At 42.6% G+C, this 27,816-nt stretch overlaps 1 protein-coding gene across 1 annotated transcript; it reads right to left on the minus strand.

Annotated features, from left to right (window-relative positions):
• Nucleotides 1–24,324: 24,324 nt before the first annotated feature.
• Nucleotides 24,325–26,948, minus strand: LOC123167846 (uncharacterized). Its single transcript, XM_044585707.1, has 2 exons — nt 25,591–26,948; nt 24,325–24,695 (listed from the first exon to the last, which is right to left on the minus strand). Exons 1-2 carry the CDS (start codon nt 26,782–26,784, stop codon nt 24,588–24,590), a joined length of 1,302 nt encoding a protein of 433 aa, XP_044441642.1. The 5' UTR covers nt 26,785–26,948; the 3' UTR covers nt 24,325–24,587.
• Nucleotides 26,949–27,816: the final 868 nt, after the last annotated feature.

Here is a 27,816-nt window from a genome sequence, read left to right on the forward strand (position 1 = left end):
TTGACGCACAAGCACTGACTGTTGGATGTCCATCCAACGGCCGTCGTGCTTCTTCAATCTCTGCTCTTCCTGCTCCAGCCGCTCAAACAAGCGCCGGCGGGACTGCCTGCTCCCTCCTCCCCGCGGCCGGCTGTGCTGCCGCGCAGGCCTCACCGCCCCACCGTACTCCCATCGCTGGCCTAGCCATCCCTCTACTCACCCACACCTGCTGTTATTCTCCGGCGACGGCAGACGAACCAGTAAACCCTCGTACAGTCGTACTCCCCTCCGCGTGGGAAACAACTGCCGAGTCTTCCCTGCCTCCGTGTCGTCCCCTTCCTAGGCCTCGCCGTCGTCCACCGCCGTGGTGCTCTCGGCGCGGCGTGGTCAATGTGGTCAACGACCGACTTCCATCGGAAGAGTACTGTGCGTGGAGACGCTGACAGCTGGGTCCACGGCCGCAGCAAGGAAGTGCCTTCTTATTACGCGCAAAATAATTATTCCTCCACCTGACAGCGGGGACCCACCGGACGGGCCACCGTATTTTGCGAAAAAAACGTTTCCCCTAACTGCTGGGACCCACCAGCTACACCTTCGCACGCAAGGAAGTGCGTCCGGGCAAAAAAACAAAACGATTCGCCCCCCTGACTGCTGGGACCCACGAGCTACAACTTCGCACGCAAGGAAGTGCCTGACAGTCGGGACCCACCTGGTCGAAGCGTACGTAGCGTTGTCATTCTGGTCGCGAACATGTACGTACATATATACTGGTGGATGTAGAGGCGCGCACGTGTCATAGTAGAGGCGCGCACGTCGCATGTACACGTACGTACAACGGCCAGGGTGCAAGAAAGAAAATACGGCCACATATGTGTACATACGGGCGGGGTCTCGAACGCCTACTCGCGCATACGTACGGCGAGGGCTCGTTGACATGGCTGGGTCGGAACGGAGAAACATCGTCGTCGTCGTGTTCATGGGGAGGCAACGGAATGCGTCGTGTTCATGGGGAGGCAACGGAATGCGTCGTATTCATCGGGAGGTAACGGAACGCGTGGGAGCCAACCGGCTGGGTCAGAACGGAATGCGTGGTCATGTTCATCAGGAGGGCTTGGACGGAACAGGCGATGGAAACGAGGCCTGGCGTACCGCAGAACGGAGGAAACGGCCTTGTGTTCGACCGGCCACGTTCGAAACGGGATCCTGTTCATCGGGAGGGGTCTGGCGTACCGCGAAACGGAGGAAACGGACCTCCTACGGTCGAAACGGGGGTCCTGTTGATCGGGAGGGGTGTGGCGTACCGCAAAACGGAGGAAACGGACCTCCTACGGTCGAAACGGGGGTCCTGTTGATCGGGAGGGGTGTGGCGTACCGCAAAATGGACGAAACGGACCTCCTACGGTCGAAACAGGGGTCCTGTTCATCGGGAGGGGTGTGGCGTACCGCAAAACAGACGAAACGGACCTCCTACGGTCGAAACGAGGGTCCTGTTCATCGGGAGGGGTGTGGCGTATCGCAAAACGGGACTCCACGGGATACTGTTCATCTCCACCGTCGACCTCCTCCAGCCTCCACGGGCTACCGTCGACCTCCTCCAGCCTCCACGGGTTCCTGTTCATCTAGCCTCCACCGCGCGCTACTCCACCGACTACTGTTCAACCACCCCTCCACGGGCACCCCTCCACCGTCTACTGTTCATCCAGCCCTCCACACCACGGGGTCCTGTTCAACCACCCCTCCACGGGCACCCCTCCACCGTCTACTGTTCATCCAGCCCTCCACCACACCACGGGGTCCTGTTCATCCAGAGGCAACGCCACCGCTCACTGTTCATCCAACCCCCCCGGCAACGCTCACTGTTCATCCCAGAGGCAGCATCGATCGGCTTCAGTTAGCAGCAGTAGCGAAGGAATCGCTCGATCGGGTTCAGTTAATAGCCATCGATCGATCGCTCGGGTTCAGTAACGCGTAGCCTGCAGTGCAATCGCTCGGGTTCAGTTAGAGCCCAACGCCTCGCTCGGGTTCAGTTAGAGCCAACGCCTCGCACACACGCACGTACGTGTACGAGAGAAACACGCATCGCTCGGCCCCCGACCTCCCACCGTAACCGGGAACTCCCCGAAATTTTCCTCGCCCTGGCTTCTACCATGGTTTTTTCCGTCATGGACGGCCCAAAGAATGTCATGCAGCTGCGTCTCCGGCCCGCCCAGGACGAAAAGCCCATTTTCTGTCATGATTTTTTGTCATAGAAGTAGGAGCCCACCACATCTATGATGATACCGGGTTTTGTCACAATTACCGTCATAGAAGTGTCATATGTATGAGAAAAAAATTCGTTCGGCCCAAAATGTCACGGATGTGTCTTTTTTTGTAGTGTTTAGAATCAACAATATAAGGTCAGAACTTATCACATGCAAATACAACTGCTAAGAATTCTTTTTCAGTAGTAGCATAATTTCTTTGAGCATTGTCTAGAGTTTTGCTAGCATATTGAATAACATTTAATTTCTTATCAACTCTTTGCCCTAGAACAGCACCTACAGCATAATCACTAGCATCACACATAATTTCAAAAGGTAAATTCCAATCAGGTGGCTGAACAATAGGTGCAGAGATCAATGCTTTCTTAAGTATTTTAATTGCTTCTACACAATCATCATCAAAGACAAATGGTATACCTTTTTGTAATAAATTAGTCAGAGGCCGAGAAATTTTTGAGAAGTCATTAATGAACCTCCTATAAAAACCGGCGTGACCAAGGAAACTTCTTATACCTTTGATGTCCTTGGGACATGGCATCTTTTCAATAGCATCAACCTTGGCTTTATCAACTTCAATACCTCTTTCACAAACTTTATGCCCCGAGACGATACCTTCATTAACCATAAAGTGGCACTTCTCCCAATTCAAGACAAGATTAGTTTCTTCACATCTCTGCAAAACTCGATCAAGGTTGCTCAAGCAATCATCAAAAGAGGATCCATGGACGGAGAAATCGTCCATGAAAACCTCACAAATCTTTTCACAAAAGTCAGAGAATATAGCCAGCATGCATATTTGAAAGGTAGCAGGTGCGTTACATAAACCAAAAGGCATACGTCTATAAGCAAAAGTACCGAAAGGGCAAGTAAAAGTGGTCTTTGATTGATCATCGGCTGACACAGGTATTTGAGAGAAACCAGAATAACCATCTAGAAAGCAAAAATGTGTATGTTTGGATAATCTTTCTAGCATTTGATCGATAAAAGGTAAGGGGTAATGATCCTTTTTAGTAGCTTTATTTAATTTGCGGAAATCAATTACCATCCTATAACCTGTAATAATTCTTTGCGGGATCAATTCATCTTTATCATTAGGAACGACAGTAATACCTCCCTTCTTAGGGACACAATGGACAGGACTTACCCATTGACTATCAACAACGGGATAAATTATACCTGCCTCAAGGAGCTTTAGTATTTCCTTTCTTACCACTTCTTTCATCTTAGGATTCAGCCGTCGTTGATGATCACGATCTGGTTTGGCATCTTTCTCCAAATTTATTTTATGTTGACATAGAGTGGGACTAATGCCCTTAAGATCATCAAGAGTATATCCAATAGCAGCACGGTGCTTCTTCAGAGTTTTCAATAATCTCTCTTCTTCATGCTCTGAAAGGTTAGCACTAATAATAACAGGATATATCTTCTTTTCATCAAGATAAGCATATTTAAGAGTATCAGGCAATGGTTTAAGCTCAAACACGGGATCACCCTTGGGTGGAGGAGGATCCCCTAGGATTTCAACAGGCAAATTGTGTTTCAGGATAGGTTCCTGTTTAAAGAATACTTCATCTATTTCCCTTCTTTCATTCATAAACATATCATTTTCATGGTCTAGCAAATATTGTTCTAAAGGATCACTAGGAGGTACGGCAATAGAAGCAAGACCAATTATTTCATCCTTACTAGGCAATTCCTCTTCACGGTGTTGTCTACTAAATTTAGAGAAATTAAACTCATGAGACATATCACCCAAACCAATAGTAACAACATCCTTTTCGCAGTCTATCTTAGCATTAACAGTGTTCAAGAAGGGTCTACCAAAAATAATGGGACAAAAGCTATCTTGTGGGGAACCAAGAACAAGAAAATCAGCAGGATATTTAGTTTTCCCACACAAGACTTCAACATCTCTAACAATTCCCATGGGTGAAATAGTATCTCTATTGGCAAGTTTAATTGTGACATCATTATCTTCTAACCCAGTAGGTGCAATATCATGCATAATTTCTTTGTATAAGTCAATACGTATTGCACTAGCACTAGCACCCATGTCACATAAGTGATACGTCTCCGTCGTATCTACTTTTCCAAACACTTTTGCTCTTGTTTTGGACTCTAACTTGCATGATTTGAATGGAACTAACCCGGACTGACGCTATTTTCAGCAGACTTTCCATGGTGTTATTTATGTGCAGAAACAAAAGTTCTCAGAATGACCTGAAACTCCACGGAACATCTTTTTGGAAAATATTAAAAATACTAGAAGAAAAATCCATGTCAGGGGGCCCACACCCTGTTCATGAGGGTGGGGGCGCGCCTGCCCCCCTGGGCGCGCCCCCTGCCTCGTGGGCCCCCTGACGCTCCACCGACCTCAACTCCAACTCCATATATTCACTTTCGGGGAGAAAAAAATCAGAGAGAAGGATTCATCGCGTTTTACGATACGGAGCCGCCGACAAGCCCTAAAACCTCTCGGGAGAGCTGATCTAGAGTCCGTTCGGGGCTCCGGAGAGGGGGATTCATTGCCATCGTCATCATCAACCATCCTCCATCACCAATTTCATGATCCTCACCGCCGTGCGTGAGTAATTCCATCGTAGGCTTGCTGGACGGTGATGGGTTGGATGAGATCTATCATGTAATCGAGTTAATTTTGTTAGGGTTTGATCCCTAGTATCCACTATGTTCTGAGATTGATGTTGCTATGACTTTGCTATGCTTAATGCTTGTCACTAGGGCCTGAGTGCCATGATTTCAGATCTGAACCTATTATGTTTTCATGAATATATGTGAGTTCTTGATCCTATCTTGCAAGTCTATAGTCACCTACTATGTGTTATGATCCGGCAACCCCGAAGTGACAATAATCGGGACCACTCCCGGTGATGACCATAGTTTGAGGAGTTCATGTATTCACTATGTGTTAATGCTTTGTTCCGGTACTCTATTAAAAGGAGGCCTTAATATCCCTTAGTTTCCATTAGGACTCCGCTGCCACGGGAGGGTACGACAAAAGATGTCATGCAAGTTCTTTTCCATAAGCACGTATGACTATATTCGGAATACATGCCTACATTACATTGATGAATTGGAGCTAGTTCTGTGTCACCCTATGTTATGACTGTTACATGATGAACCGCATCCGGCATAATTCTCCATCACCGATCCAATGCCTACGAGCTTTTCACATATTGTTCTTCGCTTATTTACTTTTCCGTTGCTACTGTTACAATCACTACAAAACCCAAAAATATTACTTTTGCTACCGTTACCGTTACTTCCATATTATTTTGCTACTAAATATTTTGCTGCAGATACTAAGTTATCCAGGTGTGGTTGAATTGACAACTCAGCTGCTAATACTTGAGAATATTCTTTGGCTCCCCTTGTGTCGAATCAATAAATTTGGGTTGAATACTCTACCCTCGAAAACTGTTGCGATCCCCTATACTTGTGGGTTATCAAGACTATTTTCTGGCGCTGTTGCCGGGGAGCATAGCTCTATTCTTTGAGTCACTTGGGATTTATATCTGCTGGTCACTATGAAGAACTTGAAAGACGCTAAGACAAAAATTTATCCCTCAACTACGAGGGGAGGTAAGGAACTGCCATCTAGCTCTGCACTTGATTCACCTTCTGTTTTGAGTAAGCTTGCGACACCTAAACCTGGTTCTGCTATTCATTCTGATATGTCGCATGTTATTGATGATGCCACTTCTGCTATGCATGATACTTATGATGAAACTACTTCTATGCTTGATACTACTATACCACTTGGTGAATTTCTTGATGAACAACTTGCTAGGGCTAGAGAGAATGAAATTATTGAAACTGATAATATTGAAGATAGTGATGATGAAGACTCTCCCCCTAATAAATATGAATTGCCTGTTGTGCCTGAGGGTTATGTTTTGGATGAAGAATCTGCTAGAGCCATTCTTGCTTGCAATGATAGAAGTGATCTTAAGAAATTATTATCTAAATGGAAGCAGCGATCTCTTAATGCTAGAATGAAACCTGACCCTGCTTTTGCTACTTCATCTATCTGTGTTACTGATAAAGATTATGAATTCTCTGTTGATCCTGATATAATTATTTGGTTGAATCTGATCCTTTTCATGGCTATGAATCTAAAACTGTTGTGCCACATCTTACTAAATTAAATGATATAGCCACCCTGTTCACTAATGATGAGAGAACTCGCTACTTTTATATCCTTAAAATATTTCCGTTCTCATTAAAGGGTGATGCTAAGATATGGTTTAATTCTCTTGATCCTGGTTGTGTGCGTAGTCCCCAGGATATGATTTATTACTTCTCTGCTAAATATTTCCCTGCTCATAAGAAACAAGCTGCTTTAAGGGACATATATAATTTTGTGCAAATTGAAGAAGAGAGTCTCCCACAAGCTTGGGGGAGGCTTCTCCAATTACTTAATGCTTTGCCTGATCATCCTCTTAAGAAAAATGAAATACTTGACATCTTTTATAATGGACTAACCGATGCTTCCAGAGATTACCTGGATAGTTGTGCTGGTTCTGTTTTCAGGGAAAGAACACCGGATGAAGCTGAAATTCTATTAAATAATATGTTGACAAATGAAAATAATTGGACACTTCCTGAGCCTATTCCTGAGCCTATTCCTAAACCAACTCCGAAGAAAAGAGGTGTTGTATTTCTCAGTCCTGAAGATATGCAAGAGGCAAAGAAATCTATGAAAGAAAAGGGTATTAAAGCTGAAGATGTTAAGAATTTACCTCCTATTGAAGAAATACATGGTCTTAATCTACCGCCTGTTGAAGAAACATATGATCTTAATCCATCACCTGTTGAAGAAACTTATGGTCTTGATAACCCGACACAGGTAGTAAAGGTAAATTCTCTCTATAGATTTGATGAAGGTGATATCCCTCACTATAAGTCTGCTAGACAATGCTTAGAAGAGTTTGATAATTTTATTGTTGAACAAGAAAACTTCAATGCTTATTTTGGTAGACAATTGAAATACAATTCCGATACGCTTGAACACTTGGGTGATTATATGTCTAGAGTTAAAGGTGAACTTAAACTCATTAGTAAACATGCTTCTATGGTTACCACTCAAGTAGAACAAGTACTTAAAGCTCAAAAATGATTTGCTCAATGAATTAAAAAGTAAGAATAATGATTATGCTGTTAGAGTGGCTACTAGAATGGGTAAAATGACTCAGGAACCTTTGTATCCTGAAGGCCATCCTAAGAGAATTGAGCAAGATTCTCAGAGAAATAATATAGATGCACCTAGTCATTCTAAAAAGAAGAAAAAGAAAAATGATAGGACTTTGCATGCTTCTAGTGAACCTATTGCTGAACCGCCTGAGAATCCAAATGATATTTCTATTTCTGATGCTGAAACACAATCTGGTAATGAACATGAAACTAGTGAAAATGTCAATGATGATGTTCATGATGATGCTCAACCTAGCAATGATAATGAGGTAGAAATTGAACCTGCTGTTAATCTTGATAACCCACAATCAAAGAATCAACGTTATGATAAGAGAGACTTTGTTGCTAGGAAACACGGTAAAGAAAGAGAACCATGGGTTTAGAAACCCATGCCTTTTCCTCCCAAACCATCCAAGAAAAAGGATGATGAGGATTTTGAGCGCTTTGCTGAAATGATTAGACCTATCTTCTTGCGTATGCGATTAACTAATATGCTCAAAATGAATCCTTATGCTAAGTATATGAAAGAAATTGTTACTAATAAGATAAAGATACCGGAAGCTGAAATTTCCACCATGCTTGCTAATTACACCTTCAAGGGTGGAATACCTAAGAAGTTAGGAGATCCAGGAGTACCCACTATACCATGCTCCATTAAAAGAAACTATGTTAAAACTGCTTTATGTGATCTTGGAGCCGGTGTTAGTGTTATGCCTCTCTCTTTATATCGTAGACTCGATTTGAATAAGTTGACACCTACTGAAATATCTTTGCAAATGGTTGATAAATCAACTGCTATACCTGTCGGTATTTGTGAGGATGTGCCTGTTGTGATTGCAAACGTTACTATTTTAACGGACTTTGTTATTCTTGATATTCCCGAGGACGATAGTATGTCTATTATTCTTGGAAGACCTTTTTTGAATACTGAAGAGGCTGTTATTGATTGCAACAAAGGCAATGTCACTTTTCATGTTAACGGTAATGAGCACACGGTACACTTTCCGAGGAAACAACCTCAAGTTCATAGTATCAATTCTATTGGAAAAATTCCATCGATTATTTTTGGAGGTTTTGAATTTCCTCTCCCTACTGTCAAGAAGAAATATGATATCCTTATTATTGGGGATGTGCATATCCCCGTTGAGGTAACATAGTGTTTTTCGAAATTTCTCCGGTTCCATGTTATTCGGAATGAGTTTGTTAACATGACCTGATCAACCTTGTTAGTGGATTCCTTTCGATGAGCATGAGATGGATGAAACTATAAGTCACAACCTTCCGTACCCTCTCTCTACTTTCTGTTATTTAGTTGAAATAAAGTAAAAATAGTATTTTTCTGCCTGTTTTCTGAATTATCCGTGCAATATAAAAATACCCCGAAAATAAAAGTTCTCCAAATGCCCTGAAAATGGAATATGATTTTTTCTGGAATATTTGAGAATATCTGGCACTGAGAACACAACAGGGGGAGCAAGCACCAGGCCACGAGGGTCCAGGGCGCGCCCACCCCTACAAGGCGCGCCCCCTGCCTCGTGGGCCCATGGTGGCTCCCCTCCACTTATTCTTGCACCCACACACTTCTTCTTCCTCCCAAAAAAATCACCATCCAGCTCAAGCACGAGTTCTAGCTCATTTTGCTGCGATTTTCGATCTCCTTGCTCAAGGCACCTCTCACAAAACTGCTTGGGGGGATTGTTCCTTGGTATGTGACTCCTCCATTGGTCCAATTAGTTTTTGTTCTAGTGCTCTATTCATTGCAAATTTGTGCTGCCTAGGTGACCATGTTCTTGAGCTTGCATGTCAAATTTATATGGTTCCAAGTAGTTATAATGCATGATATAGGCTCTAGGCACTTGTAGGAGTAGTTGTTATCAATTTTGTTGAGCTTGGTTTACTTTTATTTGAAGTTACTAAAAATTTCAGAATTTTTCAGAAAATAATGAAGAGATTTTTGAGGGGCTCATCGAGCCGAAGCTCGAAGGAAAAGCAAAGTGAAGAAGCACAGAGGCCCAAATATAATCTGCCTCGCACCACGGAGGTTCGGCCGTGTGAATGGCCTTCGGATGATTTCTTGAGAGAAGCCGGGATTTATGATGATTTTTATGAATTGGCTGAGAATGCAGGCCTCACTGACTTCCTCCGCGACCAACGCGAACAGTATCTCTTACTCACCAATACTTTTGTGCAAAACTTCTCCTATTATCCTAAGGAAACACCTCCTTCAGTAGAGTTTCATTTATATGATGTGGCTAAGAAGATGCCACTGGATGGATTTTGCAAGATTTGCAAAATACCTTTCGAGGGTAGTTTAGAGGAACCTCATCGTAAAGATGTGGACGGGTTTATTGACATTATCACTGTAGGGGAAACTAGGAAGGTTTCCGATGCAAGAATCACTAGCATACATTTTCCTGTTTTACGCTACTTTGCCATATTTGCTAGTCGTTGCTTAATTGGTCGCGGAAACTGTGGAAACCTTAGTGTTCCTGATATTATCATTTTGTTCCATGGTTTATTCTGCGATAACACTGTTAGTATGGGCGGTATTATTGCTAAACGGTTAAGTTTGAACCGTACAAAGGGCCCCATCTTTGGAGGTATTTACGCTTCGCGCCTTGCTGCACATTATAACATACCTATTAGGCACTATGAAAAAGAAGAAAAATTGCTGCCCACTGCTTATTTAGATTATAAGAGTATGGTAGTGCGTGACTTTATTGTTAAGAACAGGGAAGGGACGCTTAAATACAAATTGTTCTTTGATAAACATCACCCTGAGACTATTACCTTGCCTGCTCCCTCCTTGTTTAATTTATCTGCAGGTCCGTACCTCGTTCCGCTAGCGGCCATTCACGCCTACAGGAACCCTACATCAGTCACGGAGCTGGAACCACAATTTGAACCTCCACGACAGTCTAATTACCAGTGGGATCCGGAGATGATTGCCAATCAGTGGCAATCAGAGTCTTCTTCATCTCAGTACGACCCCGTCTACAATTATGGATATCCGCCAGGCCATCCGTGGCAATAAACCAACGTAGGCCAAAAGCCTAAGCTTGGGGAGTATGTATTTCTCACCGACATTACATTCATGTTCACACACTCATTGCTAGATGTCGGTGCTCATACTTTTTCATTGTATTATCCATGCTAGTTTATTTTCCTTTTTCTTGCTTTCTTCTTGTGTGTTTGATAAACCTTAAGAAAAACCAAAAAAATTAGTGTAGCTTTTATCTAGTTTACTTTTCTTGCTGTAGTAGTAATAAGTAAAAAAGAAAACCCAAAAATATTTCCCGTTCTTCTTTTGCTTGTTGGGAGCTTTCCCGTGTAAATAGTTTTATTTATTTTCTTTTCTTTGGGGGTCGATAGGAGAAGACCATAATGAAATTGTTGAAGTGGCTCTTATATGCATTATTGTTGATTTAACCAAGATCCCATATTACCTTGTCTTCTCCTGTTTATTGAATGCTTGCAGATTCCAGCTTAGTCCAATGCACGTGCACTCTTATTATTTTCACCTCGTTCGGTCGTGCAAGTGAAAGGCAATTATGATGATATATGATGGACTGATTGAGATGAGAGAAGCTGGTATGAACTCGACCTCTCTTGTTTTTGTAAATATGATTAGTTCATCATTCCTGATTCAGCCTATTATGAATAAACATGTTTGCAATGACAATTAGAGATCATAGTTGCTTATGCCATGCTTGATTAGCTATGAGTTATAATGGTTTACCTTGCGTGCCAACATGCTATTAAAATGGTTGTGATGTGGTATAGTGGGGTGGTATCCTCCTTTGAATGATTTAAGTGACTCGACTTGGCACATGTTCACACATGTAGTTGAAACAAAATCAACATAGCCTTCACGATATTTATGTTCATGGTGGATTATATCCTACTCATGCTTGTACTCAATGTTTATTAATTTTAATGCATGTTCATGACTGTTGTCGCTCTCTAGTTGGTCGCCTCCCAGTCTTTTGCTAGCCTTCACTTGTACTAAGCGGGAATACTGCTTGTGCATCCAATCCCTTAAACCCCAAAGTTAATCCATATGAGTCCACTATACCTTCCTATATGCAGTATCTACCTGCCGTTCCAAGTAAATTTGTATGTGCCAAACTCTAAACCTTCAAATGAAATTCTGTTTTGTATGCTCGAATAGCTCACGTATCAACTAGGGCTATCCGTATCTTCCATGCAAGGCGGGTTATTCTCAAGAGGAGTGGACTCCGCTCCTCATTCACGAGAAAATGGCTGGTCACCGGGATGCCCAGTCCCATGCTTTATGCAAACTAAATCAAAATAATTGCAAACAAAACTCCCCCTGGGACTGTTGCTAGTTGGAGGCACTCGTTGTTTCGAGCAAGCCATGGATTGATGCTTGTTGGTGGAGGGGGAGTATAAACTTTACCATTCTGTTTGGGAACCGCCTATAATGTGTGTAACATGGAAGATATCGCCATCTCTTGGTTGTTTTGTTGACAATGAAAGTATGCCGCTCAAAATATTATTTATCTCTGCTTTAAAATCGAGCTCTGGCACCTCTACAAATCCCTGCTTTCCTCTGCGAAGGGTCTATCTATTTACTTTTATGTTGAGTCATCACCCTCTTATCATAAGCACCAGCTGGGGAGCACTGTTGTCATTTGCATCCATTACTATTAATTTATATTGGGTATGACTATGACTGGATCTCTTTTACCATGAATTACAATGTCTAGTCAGTCCTTGATCTTTAAAGGTGCTCTGCATTTATGTTTGCGGTCTCAGAAAGGGCTAGCGAGATACCATCTTACTATATCATATTATGATTGTTTTGAGAAAGTGTTGTCATCCGAGATTTATTATTATTTCTCGCTAGTTGATTATGCCATTGGCATGAGTAAACATGAGACCTAAGAGTTATTGCGAATGTGGTTAGTTATAATCTTTGCTGAAAACTTGAATGCTGGCTTTACATATTTACAACAACAAGAGCAAACAGAGTTTGTAAAAGTTTTTCTTTATCACTTTCAGTTTATCAACTGAATTGCTTGAGGACAAGCAAAGGTTTAAGCTTGGGGGAGTTGATACGTCTCCGTCGTATCTACTTTTCCAAACACTTTTGCTCTTGTTTTGGACTCTAACTTGCATGATTTGAATGGAACTAACCCGGACTGACGCTGTTTTCAGCAGACTTTCCATGGTGTTATTTATGTGCAGAAACAAAAGTTCTCAGAATGACCTGAAACTCCACGGAACATCTTTTTGGAAAATATTAAAAATACTGGAAGAAAAATCCACGTTAGGGGGCCCACACCCTGTCAACGAGGGTGGGGGCGCGCCCCCTGCCTCGTGGGCCCCCTGACGCTCCACCGACCTAACTCCAACTCCATATATTCACTTTCGGGGAGAAAAAAATCAGAGAGAAGGATTCATCGCGTTTTACGATACGGAGCCGCCGCCAAGCCCTAAAACCTCTCGGGAGGGCTGATCTGGAGTCCGTTCGGGGCTCCGGAGAGGGGGATTCGTCGCCATCGTCATCATCAACCATCCTCCATCACCAATTTCATGATGCTCACCGCCGTGCGTGAGTAATTCCGTCGTAGGCTTGCTGGACGGTGATGGGTTGGATGAGATCTATCATGTAATCGAGTTAGTTTTGTTAGGGTTTGATCCCTAGTATCCACTATGTTCTGAGATTGATGTTGCTATGACTTTGCTATGCTTAATGCTTGTCACTAGGGCCCGAGTGCCATGATTTCAGATCTGAACCTATTATGTTTTCATGAATATATGTGAGTTCTTGATCCTATCTTGCAAGTCTACCTACTATGTGTTATGATCCGGCAACCCCGAAGTGACAATAATCAGGACCACTCCCGGTGATGACCATTGTTGGAGGAGTTCATGTATTCACTATGTCCTAATGCTTTGTTCCGGTACTCTATTAAGAGGAGGCCTTAATATCCCTTAGTTTCCATTAGGACCCCGCTGCCACGGGAGGGTAGGACAAAAGATGTCATGCAAGTTCTTTTCCATAAGCACGTATGACTATATTCGGAATACATGCCTACATTACATTGATAAATTGGAGCTAGTTCTGTGTCACCCTATGTTATGACTGTTACATGATGAACCGCATCCGGCATAATTCTCCATCACCGATCCAATGCCTACGAGCTTTTCATATATTGTTCTTCGCTTATTTACTTTTCCGTTGCTACTGTTACAATCACTACAAAACCCAAAAATATTACTTTTGCTACCGTTACCGTTACTTCCATATTAGTTTGCTACTAAATATTTTGCTGCAGATACTAAGTTATCCAGGTGTGGTTGAATTGACAACTCAGCTGCTAATACTTGAGAATATTCTTTGGCTCCCCTTGTGTCGAATCAATAAATTTGGGTTGAATACTCTACCCTCGAAAACTATTGTGATCCCCTATACTTTTGGGTTATCAATAAGCCATGATAATAATGATCTCCTATTTTAACAGAAATAACAGGCATGCCTACCACAGGTCTATGTTTATCTTTAGCACAAGGTTTAGCAATTCTAGCAGTCTCTTCATGGAAATAAATAACATGCCCATCAATATTATCGGCCAAGAGATCTTTAACAATAGCAATATTAGGTTCAACTTTAACTTGCTCAGGAGGTGTATAATTTCTAATATTGCTTTTACGAACCACAGTTGAAGCTTTAGCATGATCCTTTATTCTAATAGGGAAAGGTGGTTTCTCAACATAAGCAGTAGGAACAATAGGATCATTATAAGTGATAGTCTTTTCTTCAACTTTAATAGGTGCAGCTACTTTTACTTCATGGGAGGATGATATTTAAACCACTTCTCCTTAGGGAGATTAATATGAGCAGCAAAAGATTCACAGAAAGAAGCTACTATCTCAGAGTCAAGTCCGTATTTAGTGCTAAATTTACGGAAAACATCAGTATCCATAAAAGATTTAACACAATCAAACTTAGGTGTCATACCTGACTCCTTACCTTCGTCGAGATCCCAATCTTCAGAGTTGCGTTTAATTCTTTCCAATAAACCCCATTTGAATTCAATAGTCTTCATCATAAAAGAGCCAACACAAGAAGTATCGAGCATGGTGCGATTGTTATCAGAAAGCCGAGCATAAAAACTTTGAATAATTATTTCTCTTGGGAGCTCATGATTGGGGCATGAGTATAACATTGATTTAAGCCTCCCCCAAGCTTGAGCGATGCTTTCTCCTTCGCGAGGCCAAAAATTATATATATAATTGCGATCACGATGGACAAGATGCATAGGATAAAACTTCTGATGAAATTCCAATTTCAATCGTTTGTAGTTCCATGACCCCGTATCATCACATAGCCTATACCATGTCAATGCATATCCCTTCAAAGATAAAGGGAAGACATTCTTCTTAATAACATCATCGGGTATACCTGCAAGCTTAAATAATCCACAAACTTCATCCACATAGATTAGGTGCTCATCAGGATGCATTGTTCCATCTCCTGCAAAAGAATTAGCTAGCAGTTTTTCTAACATACCCGAAGGAATTTCAAAGTAGACATTTTCATTTTCAGTAGGCTCAGTAGGTTGAGGAGCAACTCTTTGCTCTACTGGTCGGGGTGAAGATACCCCGAACAAGCCCCTCAGAGGATTACTTTCCATAGTAACAAGTGACAGTAAATTTCAGCACACTATATAAATTTTTACTTACCAAATTCCACCTACCAAAAGCGCTTCACTGCCCGGCAATGGCGCCAGAAAAGAGTCTTGATGACCCACAAGTATAGGGGATCTATCGTAGTCCTTTCGATAAGTAAGATTGTCGAACCCAACGAGGAGCAGAAGGAAATGATAAGCGGTTTTCAGTAAGGTATTCTCTGCAAGCACTGAAATTATAGGTAACAGATAGTTTTGTGATAGGATAATTTGTAACGAGCAACAAGTAACAAAAGTAAATAAAGTGCAGCAAGGTGGCCCAATCCTTTTTGTAGCAAAGGACAAGCCTGGACAAACACTTATATAGACAAAAGCGCTCCCGAGGACACATGGGAATTATCGTCAAGCTAGTTTTCATCACGTTCATATGATTCGCGTTCGGTACTTTGATAATTTGATATGTGGGTGGACCGGTGCTTGGGTGCTGCCCTTACTTGGACAAGCATCCCACTTATGATTAACCTCTATTGCAAGCATCCGCAACTACAACAAAAGTATTAAGGTAAACCTAACCATAGCATGAAACATATGGATCCAAATCAGCCCCTTACAAAGCAATGCATTAACTAGGGTTTAAGCTTCTGTCACTCTAGCAACCCATCATCTACTTATTACTTCCCAATGCCTTCCTCTAGGCCCAAATAATGGTGAAGTGTTATGTAGTCGACGTTCACATAACACCACTAGAGGATAGACAACATACATCTCATCAAAATATCGAACGAATACCAAATTCACATGACTACTAATAGCAAGACTTCTCCCATGTCCTCAGGAAAAAACCTTACTACTCACAAAGCATATTCATGTTCATAATCAGAGGAGTATTAATATGCATATAGGATCTGAACATATGATCTTCCACCAAATAAACCAACTAGCATCAACTACAAGGAGTAATCAACACTACTAGCAACCTACAGGTACCAATCCCGGACTTAGAGACAAGAATTGGATACAAGAGATGAACTAGGGTTTGAGAGGAGATGGTGCTGGTGAAGATGTTGATGGAGATTGCCCTCTCCCGACGAGAGGAGCATTGGTGATGACGATGGCGATGATTTCCCCCTCCCGGAGGGAAGTGTCCCCGGCAGAACAGCTCTGCTGGAGCCCTAGATTGGTTCCGCCAAGGTTCCGCCTCGTGGCGGCGTAGTCTCGTCCCGAAAGCTTGCTTATGATTTTTCTTCGGACGAAAGACTTCATATAGCAGAAGATGGCCACCAGAGGGCCAACAGGGGGCCCACGAGGCAGGGGGCGCGCCCAGGGGAGTAGGGCGCGCCCCCACCCTTGTGGACAGGTGGAGGCCCCCCCTGACGTATTTCTTCCGCTCAGTATTTTTTATTATTTCCAAAAATAACTTTCGTGGAGTTTCAGGACTTTTGGAGTTGTGCAGAATAGGTCTCTAATATTTGCTCCTTTTCCAGCCCAGAATTCCAGCTGCCGACATTCTCCCTCCTTATGTAAACCTTGTAAAATAAGAGAGAATAGGCATAAGTATTGTGACATAACGTGTAATAACAGCCCATAATGCAATAAATATCAATATAAAAGCATGATGCAAAATGGACGTATCAAACTCTCACCGTAACTTTTATTAGTTGACATTCAATCTCCAACGCATTTATCATCCTTTTATCACCTCGTTAGATGACTCATTGTTAAGCATCATTTTAGTCTACTCAACTTACTCCTCTCGCAGCCCTAGAGATGGACGACGCAGTCAGCCACGACCTCCACGTATGGTGGAGCACTGCAGCAGCTAGCTCAACTGGCCTGCGACAACGCAGCTCCATATCACCTCGAATCCTCTGGCTCCACACACATTGACCACAAGGTGCAGCAGTGGGCTAACACAAGCCAGTGAACGGCAAGGCAGGGCAGTGAGCACGACAATGCAGAGCACACGTCATGCAGAGCACGCATGCACGCAAGAACAAAGAGCACAATGGCATGGGGATGCAGCAAGGCAGCGTTCGAGCTAATTTTCGTGTTCCTACTCTTTTCGTCCCATAATATAAGAACGTTTTTCGAGCTACGCCTGGTGTTCCTGTACACGGATGTGCAACATGTGCTTGTTCATGAGTTTTGCAAGTATTTCTGGAAATTATGAGTAGTGATTGGAGCGTAGATTTAAAGAGGTGGACAATTCGGTGGTTAGTTGGTGGCCGTAGAAAAATCAGTAAACAGTTCACATTTGGACACATGACATGATCTGTACATACGCAATGTAATTAGTAATTATGTTTTTCCAAATCAGTTAATTTCAATCAAAAGGGATGTGAATGATTAAGATTCATTAAAACTTGACAATCTAGGAAGGTCTACCTTGTTCCCAAGGAAGAAAAAATACTAGATGAGGTTAGGTTATTAGTGGACTTTGATTTCCATAAGTGAAGCCTAGCGTGCCATGAGGTGAAGAATGGGAGAGTTTATGTGAACGTTGCGTTATGTCTTATGTATATGTCTTGAGAGGACACGATGGATACCATCAGGTTTGGACATGGACACAATATTTCGCCCGTGGGTTTTTTCCTGGGTGGGCAGAGATTGTCTTCATGGATATGGATATGGATATAGATTTTATATTGTTCAACCCGGTCCAAACTCCACCCATTGCCATCCTTAATGGTTTGATTGCAATATTCGAAGAGAGTATTTATTCTTTATCCAGGTTCCCTTCTTTCATCTATAAGATGCATATCATCCCAACAAGAAAAATAAAATGTTTGATTATTATGAAAACAATAAGAGACGCATAAATAAAACAATCTTCATGATCCGAGACATGGAATACCGAACATGCATATTATTGCCTTGAATGGGGCTTAGTAAATAGTCCAAACGGTAACAATTTTCCAAATGAAAATGTAAGTAGATTTTATTTCAATGTCGCACTAAAATGTAATTGCTAACTAGCATCTAAGGAAGTCCTCCATACTCTATACGAGCATCGACATCTTGCTTGCCAGGAGAAGATTCTGCAGGAGCATCAACCCATCCACCATTACCCACAGAAGATTGTCCTACATCGGTACCATTAATGCCCAAGTAACTATCCATCCCTAGAAATCTATTGTAGAGCTGTTGATCTGGTAGAGCAAAACCCCATTGATCATGGCCAAATGGGCCATCCACAACAAAATCGTTGCCACTTGAGTAGACCAATAGTGGAGAGGCTTCCATATTATGCTCAGTTGTTGAGATAGGGCTTGCATTGTTTTTTGGTGAGTGCACTGTGTCGCAAGGGCTTATATAGTCCTCAACATGCAAATCTGTTGGAGGCAGATCCTGTACCTGATTAGGTATGCCTTGTAGCTGGGAAGCAAACTGTGGTGCTGAAGTTGCTGATGCAACATGGAACATTTGTGGTGCCCGAGGAAAAACTGGTTCCACGTTGTGATCTGGTGGTGATATTAGCGGAGTGGAAGGCATATGGTGTTGCGGAAGATGGTGATCCCACATTGAGTGCACTGATGAAGGGATAGTCTTCAAGCTCTTCAGCAGTGGACCACTTGATGGTAGCATGTTTTGAATCACGCTTGCACCACCAGTTATGGCTTTGTAGCTATGATGCAATTTAGGCAGCCGGCGTCTAGTGTCCTCATGGACACGAGAGAGTTCATTGAAGAGCTTTTTAGCATCTTCCAGGTTGAGATCTTGTTCCTTCGAGAAGATAAGGTTTGCCACCATACCTGGGTACTGTTCTTGGAATTTTTTCACGTGCTGAATGGAGAGTTGATTTCTCTTATCCTCCATCCCATGCTCCATATCAAGCTGAGCCACCTCACTTTGTAGTCGGGCAATCTTGGAACTTGTTTCCTTCTCAGTGAGTCGATTTCCTAGCGGTGCTGCTGACAAAAAAGCATCGACAATGGGGCCAGCTGATGGCGTCCCGAATGAGTACATTTTCTTATTTCCTGTCTCCAGGATGACAACAACGCTAGCACCCGTGATGGCATTGAGGTCGGCGGCGCTCTTGAATAAACCACCACGTCGCTTGAAGAAGGTGACATCACGCTCTTTGTCGTCATGGACATAAGCGATACCCAACCGCCTACCCCTCCTCGACATACCAAATCCTATAATGACAAACAAACCTACTGCTATAAGTAGGAACCAAAAGGATCTACAAGATTTACTGAAACCGTTGGCTAACGACATATTAGTGGGAGATATGTGGAGATGTAGTTCCCTTATATAGAAGTGGACATTTATAAACAAAATTATCACCTCAAGGACCATAAAACTTGTCCATTTTCCACAAGAGGGCTTGACTAATACTACATAGTTCACACAAAAGAGTTTCATCTATGTGTAGTCATGTTAGGTCCAATTGTCAGAGACACTTTTAGAATAGTGTACGAGAAACTTTGGTGATCAATAATTTTTTTCATGACATGGAAGGTATTAAAGTTCATCCTTATCCATACATCCAAATTTAGTAGCAATTGATACATAACCGTTGCTTTTTGTGTATGCATGGATCATGCAAATCTTTAGTAAATAGTAACATACACAATTTGTAAAGATGGTACTTTTATATCATATTGATTGTTAGCCAAACTATGCATATATGAGCACATTAATTTTTTTGGAACCGATAATTAAATGTTTTGCTATATGCGCGTATTCACATCCTTATTTAGAACCACTAAAACACTTCCAAACAAATTAGAAAAGTGGAACCATTAAATCGCTGCTATGTGAGCACATCCACATCGTCACTCGAGAGCATTGAGCAACTAATAAGGGGTTAAATCTAACAAAGTTTTATTGCAATGTATGACACAATTGTGGATACATCCGTTTGGTTATTAATTGCAACCAAATTCTTTAGCGACCATTGATTACATTTAAAAACATTTAATCATTACATTTAAAAACATTTAATGATCAATATGGTTACATGCAAATACTCTACTAGGGATCATGTCATCTACTCCATAAGAGGGAGTAGAACTGGTCATCTAATACATAATATTTTGTGAAAATAATAACTGAAGCTTGCTTTGGGCATTTCGTGCCTTTACTTACAATGAGCTACTCCTTCCATTTGGGTTTCAGGGCCAAATTCCAAAATATTCACTACCGTGCTTGTAGCGTAAAAGTTGGAGAAGTTTTTGGGGAGCTCCTACTCGGCGCTTTCACGCTGCCTAGGGCTCCTGCCGGCCCGACAACATCCTAAAAAACGAGACACGAAAAGAAAAGAAAATTTAGAATAAATATGGGAGAGGTGCGATTCGAACTTGCATGGCCACCATCATCGCTGAAGTCTGAGCCGGCCAACCACTTGTATCAAGACGACCTAGTTGTCCATAATTTAAAAACACCGTGAGTTAATAATTCTTTTAGTACGACATTAACATACCCATATAGACCATTTGAAAAAAATAAAACGTATTTGTTTCTAAAACATATATATTTGCAAATAAAAAGTTCACCAGAATGGTAAAAAGGTTAGAAAAATTGAAAAAGTCTGTTGAATTCAAAAAAAGTTCATCAATTTCGGGGGAAAAGATCACCAACTTTTGAGAAAAGTTCATTGATTTAGAAGAAAAGTTCACAAATGTGAAAAAGAGTTCATTGATTTTGGAAATTTTCATCGATTTGGAAAAAACTTCATAAATTTTGAGAAAACTTCAGCGATTTTGAAAAAAAGTTCATTGATTTAGAAAAAAAGTTCATCAATCGTGGAAAAACTTCATCAAATTTTAAGAAAGTACACGAATATGAAAAAAAAGTACATCAGGTTTTAAAAAGTCCATGGATTTGGAAAACTTGAAAAAATTTCACGCATTTGCAAAAGAAGAGGCAAACAAAAAAGAAAAGAAAAATCAACCAAACCGTTAAAAAGAGAGAAAAAAAAACAGTTTTGGAAGCTTCCCAAAACCGGGGGCTCGGTTAACTGGAGAAATAATAAAAGGAGAAAACAAAGTTTTTAGTCAAAGGTGGTGCGATGTCGTAGTTGGCGCGTGCTCTGTGAACTTAAGGTCCCTGGTTTGATCCCGTTGTCGTGCACTAAGTTTTCCTATTTTTAAAGAAAAATAAAGAAAAGGAAATGGGCCGGCCCAGGCGCGGAGAATGTTTTGCGTCGGTTTGCAAAACACACATTAATGGGCGCCTTCAACGCTAAATAGGGAATGCCAAGTTTTTGGGTTACAAATTGTCCAAGTTGGGCCTCTTGAAAATCTCACATGTAGCACCCAATATGCCTTAAGCTACTCGCCTCCGCCTCTATTAAGTTTTAACAACACTAGATGACCCGCTGGGCCATTGGCGCAAATAGAACTACGACCAGGAAGTTAAGCAAGCCATCAGCAACTCGTCTAATAAATGTTTGTTTTATAAATCATGCCCAAAGGGCATCAACATGAATAAGAATAGATGACCGTTGCGCCCTTGGCACAAAGACAACTGGATCCAAGAAAGGAAGCAACTTATGAACAACATAGTCTATGATTGATCCGTAAAAGGGCAAATACCAATGCAATAGAGAACTTAGGCGAACTATCTGAATCATGTTTTTCGCAATGATCCGCAGGTGATTATGTCTGTGTTGCGTCTGTATTTGCCTTATATTTACAAACGATAGATGACGACGATCGTTGCCCAAGTCCTACTATGGATATACATAAGCCGTTTGCCTCAGCGAGTGAGTTGAACCTAAGAATATACTTTCATACTGCAACTGGGTCGATAGAAATTCTGAACATTTTTTGACAAAACAAGGACAATTTTAATATATCAAATATTTTGAAATTCACAATTTTTGAAAATTCTGACATATTTCGAAATACACGACACATTTTTTGAAACAACAAACATTTTTTGTAAATGGGAACATTTTTGAAACTCGGAACAAAATTTGAAAAAGGCAAACATTTTTATTTTATCTGCAAACAACTTTTGAAAGCTGGATCATTTTTTAAAATCTTGAATATTTTCTGAATTTATGAAAAAAATGAAGTTAGCAACAATATTTGAACTTTAACATAATTTTGGAAAAGTGTGAACACTTTAAATTTAATAAGCAAACATATTTAGTATTTGTGATTTGTTTTCAAAACGGGAACATTTTTCAGAAGTTTTGAACTATTTATAAAACGCATAAATATTTTTGAAATTTATGATTTTTTAATATGAACATTTTTTAAGAAAGGAAAATAAACAAAACAAAAGGGAAATAGAAAACACAAAAGGAGAAAAGGAAGAGAAATAAAGAAACAGGAAAAATGAAAAGAAAAAAGAATAAGGGAAAAAAGGAAACAACTTGAAAATCCAGTAGTTACTCGTCAGGATTCTTCCATGAGGTTGCTAAAACCGGATTCTACCAATCGCTCACTCGCGGCTAAAGTGGGCTAGTCCAGTTACTCGTCTGCTCCTCTTCGATGTGTTTCCATGATAACTTGACGCAACATGCCTCATATAGAAAAACTCGTACATTCACCTATGTTCTATATTTTGAGACTATTTTTATTTTTATGGTGGTACTAATTCTTGGAGAGAAGGGTCATATCCAGCTGCTCGCCCACGCTCCAACGTTGGCCCAAAAAAGCTTGTCCGCCAAGACATAAGAACAAGCTTTCGTTTGGGCTCAGTCCGGCTCTCGCCTCACTGCCATTTTTGGGCCGAAAAAAATCCCGCTGCCTGTTTTGGCCCGAATAAAATTCCGCGGCCTTTTCTAGGCCGAAAAATATAGTTGCGTGGGGATTCAGTCTCACGATTAGCCATGTAGAGTATAAGGACAAGGCTAATTAGATAATCCCACCTAGCCTCTTTACACGAATTCTCGCCCATTGGAATGCCTCCGTGAGTTGCCTGGAAAAACAAGGAGCCTCCTCGAGAATCAATAAACAAATATGCGGATAATTAATTTGGATGAAGGAAAAATCCCATTAATTAAATGAGTTGTGGGCTAGGAATTCTATGGCTGGATAGGGATGAAAACGACGCGGAAACGGACGAAACTGGATGCTACCATATTTGTTTTCATATTTTTTTGTAGGAGCGGAAACGAATACAGAAACCCCGGAAACGAATACGGAAACGGATACTACCGGAAACAAACACGGAGCGAATATGGAGCGGACATGAAAACAAAACTGTGTCTTGACGGAACTTAAAACCTGACAAATACAGACAAATACAAACAAATCGATGAAATTGTTAACATGTCTACAAAATAATATGGTTGTGTTGGTAATATTGGGTAGTATTATAGTCGTAAATGACAATTCCGTACAGGGTCTAGTTAAGTATGTGTGTGGTAGTAAAAGTTGGTACTTAAATGATACATTATGATCATTGTACTCATTGTGTCATTGTGTGTTGTTTGGTAGTTGGGCTACAGAGCAGCCATGGCCCTATAGTAGAAACCGAAATTCCATATTAACGGAAACGCAAAGTTCCGTTTCCACGTGTGTTCCACCGGAAAACATCATTCCGTTTTTGTTTTCGTTTCCGCATAAAAAATTCCATTTCCATTTCCGTTTTGCAAATTTTCGTTTTCATTTTCATATTTTCTCTCCGTTTTCATTTTTCCTCCGGAAAAGCAGAAACTTTCCACTCCATTTTCATCCCTATGGCTGGATGTGCCGATGGAGAGAGAGGACCCCGATTAAATAAATGGGCATAGAAAGGAATTGGAATTAAAAGAAGGAACAAATAGGTGTGGTAATTAACCTACATGTGCGTGTGTTTGGATTGTGATTTGAGGGCGCAGCGTGTGGCATTCATTCACATATTGGTGTTGAATTGGTTGGCAACACAACATGCACAGTGGAGGCGCTTGGCAACTGACCAAACTCACCGCCTTGAGAATGATCTTTGTTCCTTTTGAACCTCATGTTACAAATTTTGCTTGGCCATGTTTACATTGTACAATTTTTCCATGCTAAAATGTGATGACCAAATGACCAAACACCCCGCCTTGAGATTTATCACGTTTGTCGTAAATAGATGGACAAGTGACCACCATCGACGATGGTATAAATATAAAAAGTGGGAACTCATTAGGGGTGCACGAGAGTTTGTTTCTCCCACTACAATGCACGAGCATATTTGCTGGTAGAACTAGAATGTCACGATGCAATCTTGCTGTTCGTGATCTTGCCACAAACATGCATGGAAGACAGCAAAATATGGAACCACTTCAGCTTGGGAAACATAAGACATAATTGGGCACAAGTTTTCTTCACAATGCTCACATAACTTTACCACTAGAAACCATGATATGGATTAACATAAAGTGGGTGGAACTTAACTAACAGGACCACAAGTTCTTATTCATGCCAGGAGATGGCTAACTGGATCAACTAACTTAGCAGTGCAAACTCAGGAGGCCAGAACCAAAAGTAGTACTATCTGAAGACTCCAATGCATAAGCATTCAGATCCATAGCGCTTTAGACTTGTTAATTCTATTTGGAGCTGCCAGCTTCTTGATCTTTCATGCTTGTTTTCTTCTTCTTCGAGCCACCAGCTTCTTGATCCTTCAGACTTGTTTCCTTCGTGTTAGAGCTACTAGCCTGAAAACGGCAAATATCAAAAGACAAAATCAAATACGGAGTAAGTTGTAAGTTGGAGGTACTGAATTGGAGACCCCCAAATGCGATTCAAAACTGCCAACATATCATTTCATTGCAACCATTTTCGTGTTTGGCTGACTGGGGTTGCAGTTTGCCGGGGATTCGCTGACTTGAAGCTGACTTGTCCACTTGTGAGCCGTCTGATTTCAAATCAACGACTCGGATTTGATGCTCACGTACAGTGAAATGACTTAGGCCACTCACATACGATCCGGCGGTTCAGAGTAGCCAAGTCACATACTGTAAGCTGTGACTTAGCCACTCTACCTAAGTCAGCCAAGCTGCGCGGGTCACAGTTATGGTATGGGCTGCTCTACCTTGACAGTGGCCAAAACAACTCGATAATCTTTAACTGTTGTCAGCCAATTTGGGGAGAACATGTGAAGAGAAGCGGAAACACCAATGACCGTACTAGTGGGTAATGAGTACTTTTTACGATTGGGAAGGAACTTTCGTCCTTCAGTTTGGCAATTTTGGAAAAACTGTAAATGGATTTTTCAGTAATAGACACGGTCATTGTCTCGTAGGCAACAGAAACTACATTGTATAGAATTCTTAACATTGATGCCCGGCCGGGTAACATTAGCTTGGTTAGTGGGTTCTAGCCACTTTTCTGAAATTTAGATCCGTAACTGGATCAACAACTAAGAAATCGGGAATTCACTTTGGCTCATATAGATGCATATACATCCATTGTCTAAATACACATCCACAAACAAGTGATTATTAGCAAAATGTTCTAATAAACAGTACTACCTCTAGAAAAAAAGATGTTTTGCAAGAGATAAAAGTGCAGTCAAGCAAGAAAATGAGAGGAGAAACAATTTTGGCGCACCTTGAGGGTGGGGTGTGGCCATGCCATGAAATAGGGGTGCACCCGTGCATCGAATGTGAAGAAGTCTGCCTCCAACTCGGGCCTGGTGGTGCATTCCCGGACATTAAGGCCGCCATTCTCCGTGCCCATGAAGAGCGCCATCGTCCGTGCCCATTCTCCTGGTCGGAGGGCGTTCTTCAGGCGAAACCCGTAATAGTGGAGCCCGCCATTCTTCGTGCCCATGGAGAGCAGCACGACGCCGGCGGTCACATCGCAGACCTTCTGCACTCCGCCTCGAAGCAGATACCATTTGGAAGCATCCACCTCCAACTGTAGCTCCCAGGACTTGTCCTCCTCCATGCGGAACCATACCTGCAGGACGAGCTTGCGACTCATGGCCACGAGGCAGGTTGTGCCGTCCTCCGTTTCTCCTACGGCGTACGACCATGGCTCATAGTGCAGGTTATGTGGGAGCTCGACGTGGGAGAACTCCATGGCGCCGACATCGAGCGCGGTGAGCTGATCTCCTGTAATGCTCCTCCAATAGATGCGCCCACCGGCGTGCATGGGCCAGCCGAGCTTGGATTCCCTCGGTCCATTAATACCTTTGGGCGCCCACGAGTGGGAGCACCACTCGCCCGTGCGGGAGCTGTAGACGCGTGCGCGCACCCTGCCGCCCTTCTTCTCCAGGGAGAGCACACTGAAGGGGGTTTGACCGCCGCCGCACGCCGGCAGGAAGCAATGGAGCGAGTCGCGGGAGATGTGGTTGTCGGGTATAGGTATACGCAGTCGTGAGCGGGAGACGGGGTCGAACACCACCAGCTGACTGTGGCTGCTGAGGAGTAGGAGGCCGTGGCGGCAGTCCATGAGGCGCCCATCGTATTCGAGATCCGTGAGATGGAAGTCGCCGCGGCGGACGACGGCGGCGAGGTGGCGGTCGCGGCGGAGGAGCGCGCGGTGGAAGGTGGGGACGGCGCCGTCGGTGACCGACACGAAGTAGCCGAGTAACGGAGCCCGGGAAAGGAAGGGGTTCAAGACGGCAGGGGAGGAGGCGACGCCGCACAGGCGCGGGCAGGAGAGGGCGGCGCTGGCGAGCGAGGGCAGCGACGGGAGGCGGCTGAGGATCTCGGCGAGCATGTCGTCGCCGAGGGACACGAGGGAGGTGGGCTCGGAATCGCGCTTGCGCTTGGGGCCGGGCGGGCTGTCGGTTGTCATCTCAGCGGCGTAGGCAGGCAGAATGGCGGTGGCGAGGTGGTCGGAGCCTGGGAGGTGGAGGAGAGTTTATGTGGAACGAGCCATGGGGCTGGGGAGATCAGATCTAGATGCGCACGCACCGTCCATGCTTGCCAATCCAGACCAGAGTAGGCGCAAGTGGGAAAGCTGGGAGGTTTCTCAAAAATGTGGTCAAACAGGGAGGCTCCAACACGCCATGGCCCCATGTAACCATGCAACGTCGCATCGCACTGCAGCTACTACTCCTACTGATGCCTAGCTGCTAGGCTAGGAGCGCAATCGAGTCCACAAACGAGGCAGCAAGGCACACCCCCGACGTGATGTCTATTGACCACGGCATTTGATGCGTTTTACCGCAGACCAGCCCAGTGAAACAAAAGATGTTACTTTACCTAGCTTCGGTCCATTAGCACTGAATCCAACCTAATAGTACAAGTCTCAGTCCACTCCTTAACCGTCAGATTTATTGCTGCTTTTAGATGCGTGTAACATGCGTTTAATTGTAAATTGGCCCCTGTAGAGGACGAACTGGGTGGGCTGCTTTCGCTCCTTGTTTTTTTCTGTTGGCTTTGGGCGGTTTGCTGGGCTGGGCAGGGGAGTGGCAGGCTTTGGGTGGTGTGTCATTTTCTTGCCTGTAAATTTTACAATGTGTAAGAGAGATTCCTGACTAGGAAAAGAACTGTATACTTTCCCAAGAAAAAGAAAAAATATATGTACTGCAGTACCATCTTTTATGAGTATTTCATCTTTTGTTTTCTAGAATCCACTTGCGTATGTGTGGTTGTTGTTGATATATTAGATTCCTATTGTATAGTTTTTGGATGTAGTTTTTCTAGTGCAACATCCATGTCTTGTTTTTTGAGAACCAGAATTTTTCCTTTTTGAGATGTGCATGCACTCACGGGTTTTTGCATAGAACAAGCATTCATAGCATTTTTTTCTAGTTTTTTTAGCTTTGGCTTTGTGTTAAGTATGCCAGTCTAAAAAAAGTAAAGAAGGAAATATCAAATTTAA

Source organism: Triticum aestivum, chromosome 7D (genome assembly GCF_018294505.1).
Source record: "Triticum aestivum cultivar Chinese Spring chromosome 7D, IWGSC CS RefSeq v2.1, whole genome shotgun sequence".
Taxonomy (NCBI): Eukaryota; Viridiplantae; Streptophyta; class Magnoliopsida; order Poales; family Poaceae; genus Triticum; species Triticum aestivum.

What these genes read in the sequence shown, in the direction of transcription:
- LOC123167846 (XM_044585707.1), bottom strand. Translation starts at nt 26,784, where the DNA reads ATGACAACCGACAGCCCGCCCGGCCCCAAGCGCAAGCGCGATTCCGAG. An exon ending in GGCCACACCCCACCCTCAAG is followed by an intron (nt 24,696 to 25,590) that starts GTGCGCCAAAAT and finishes TGCCGTTTTCAG; the next exon opens with GCTAGTAGCTCTAACACGAA.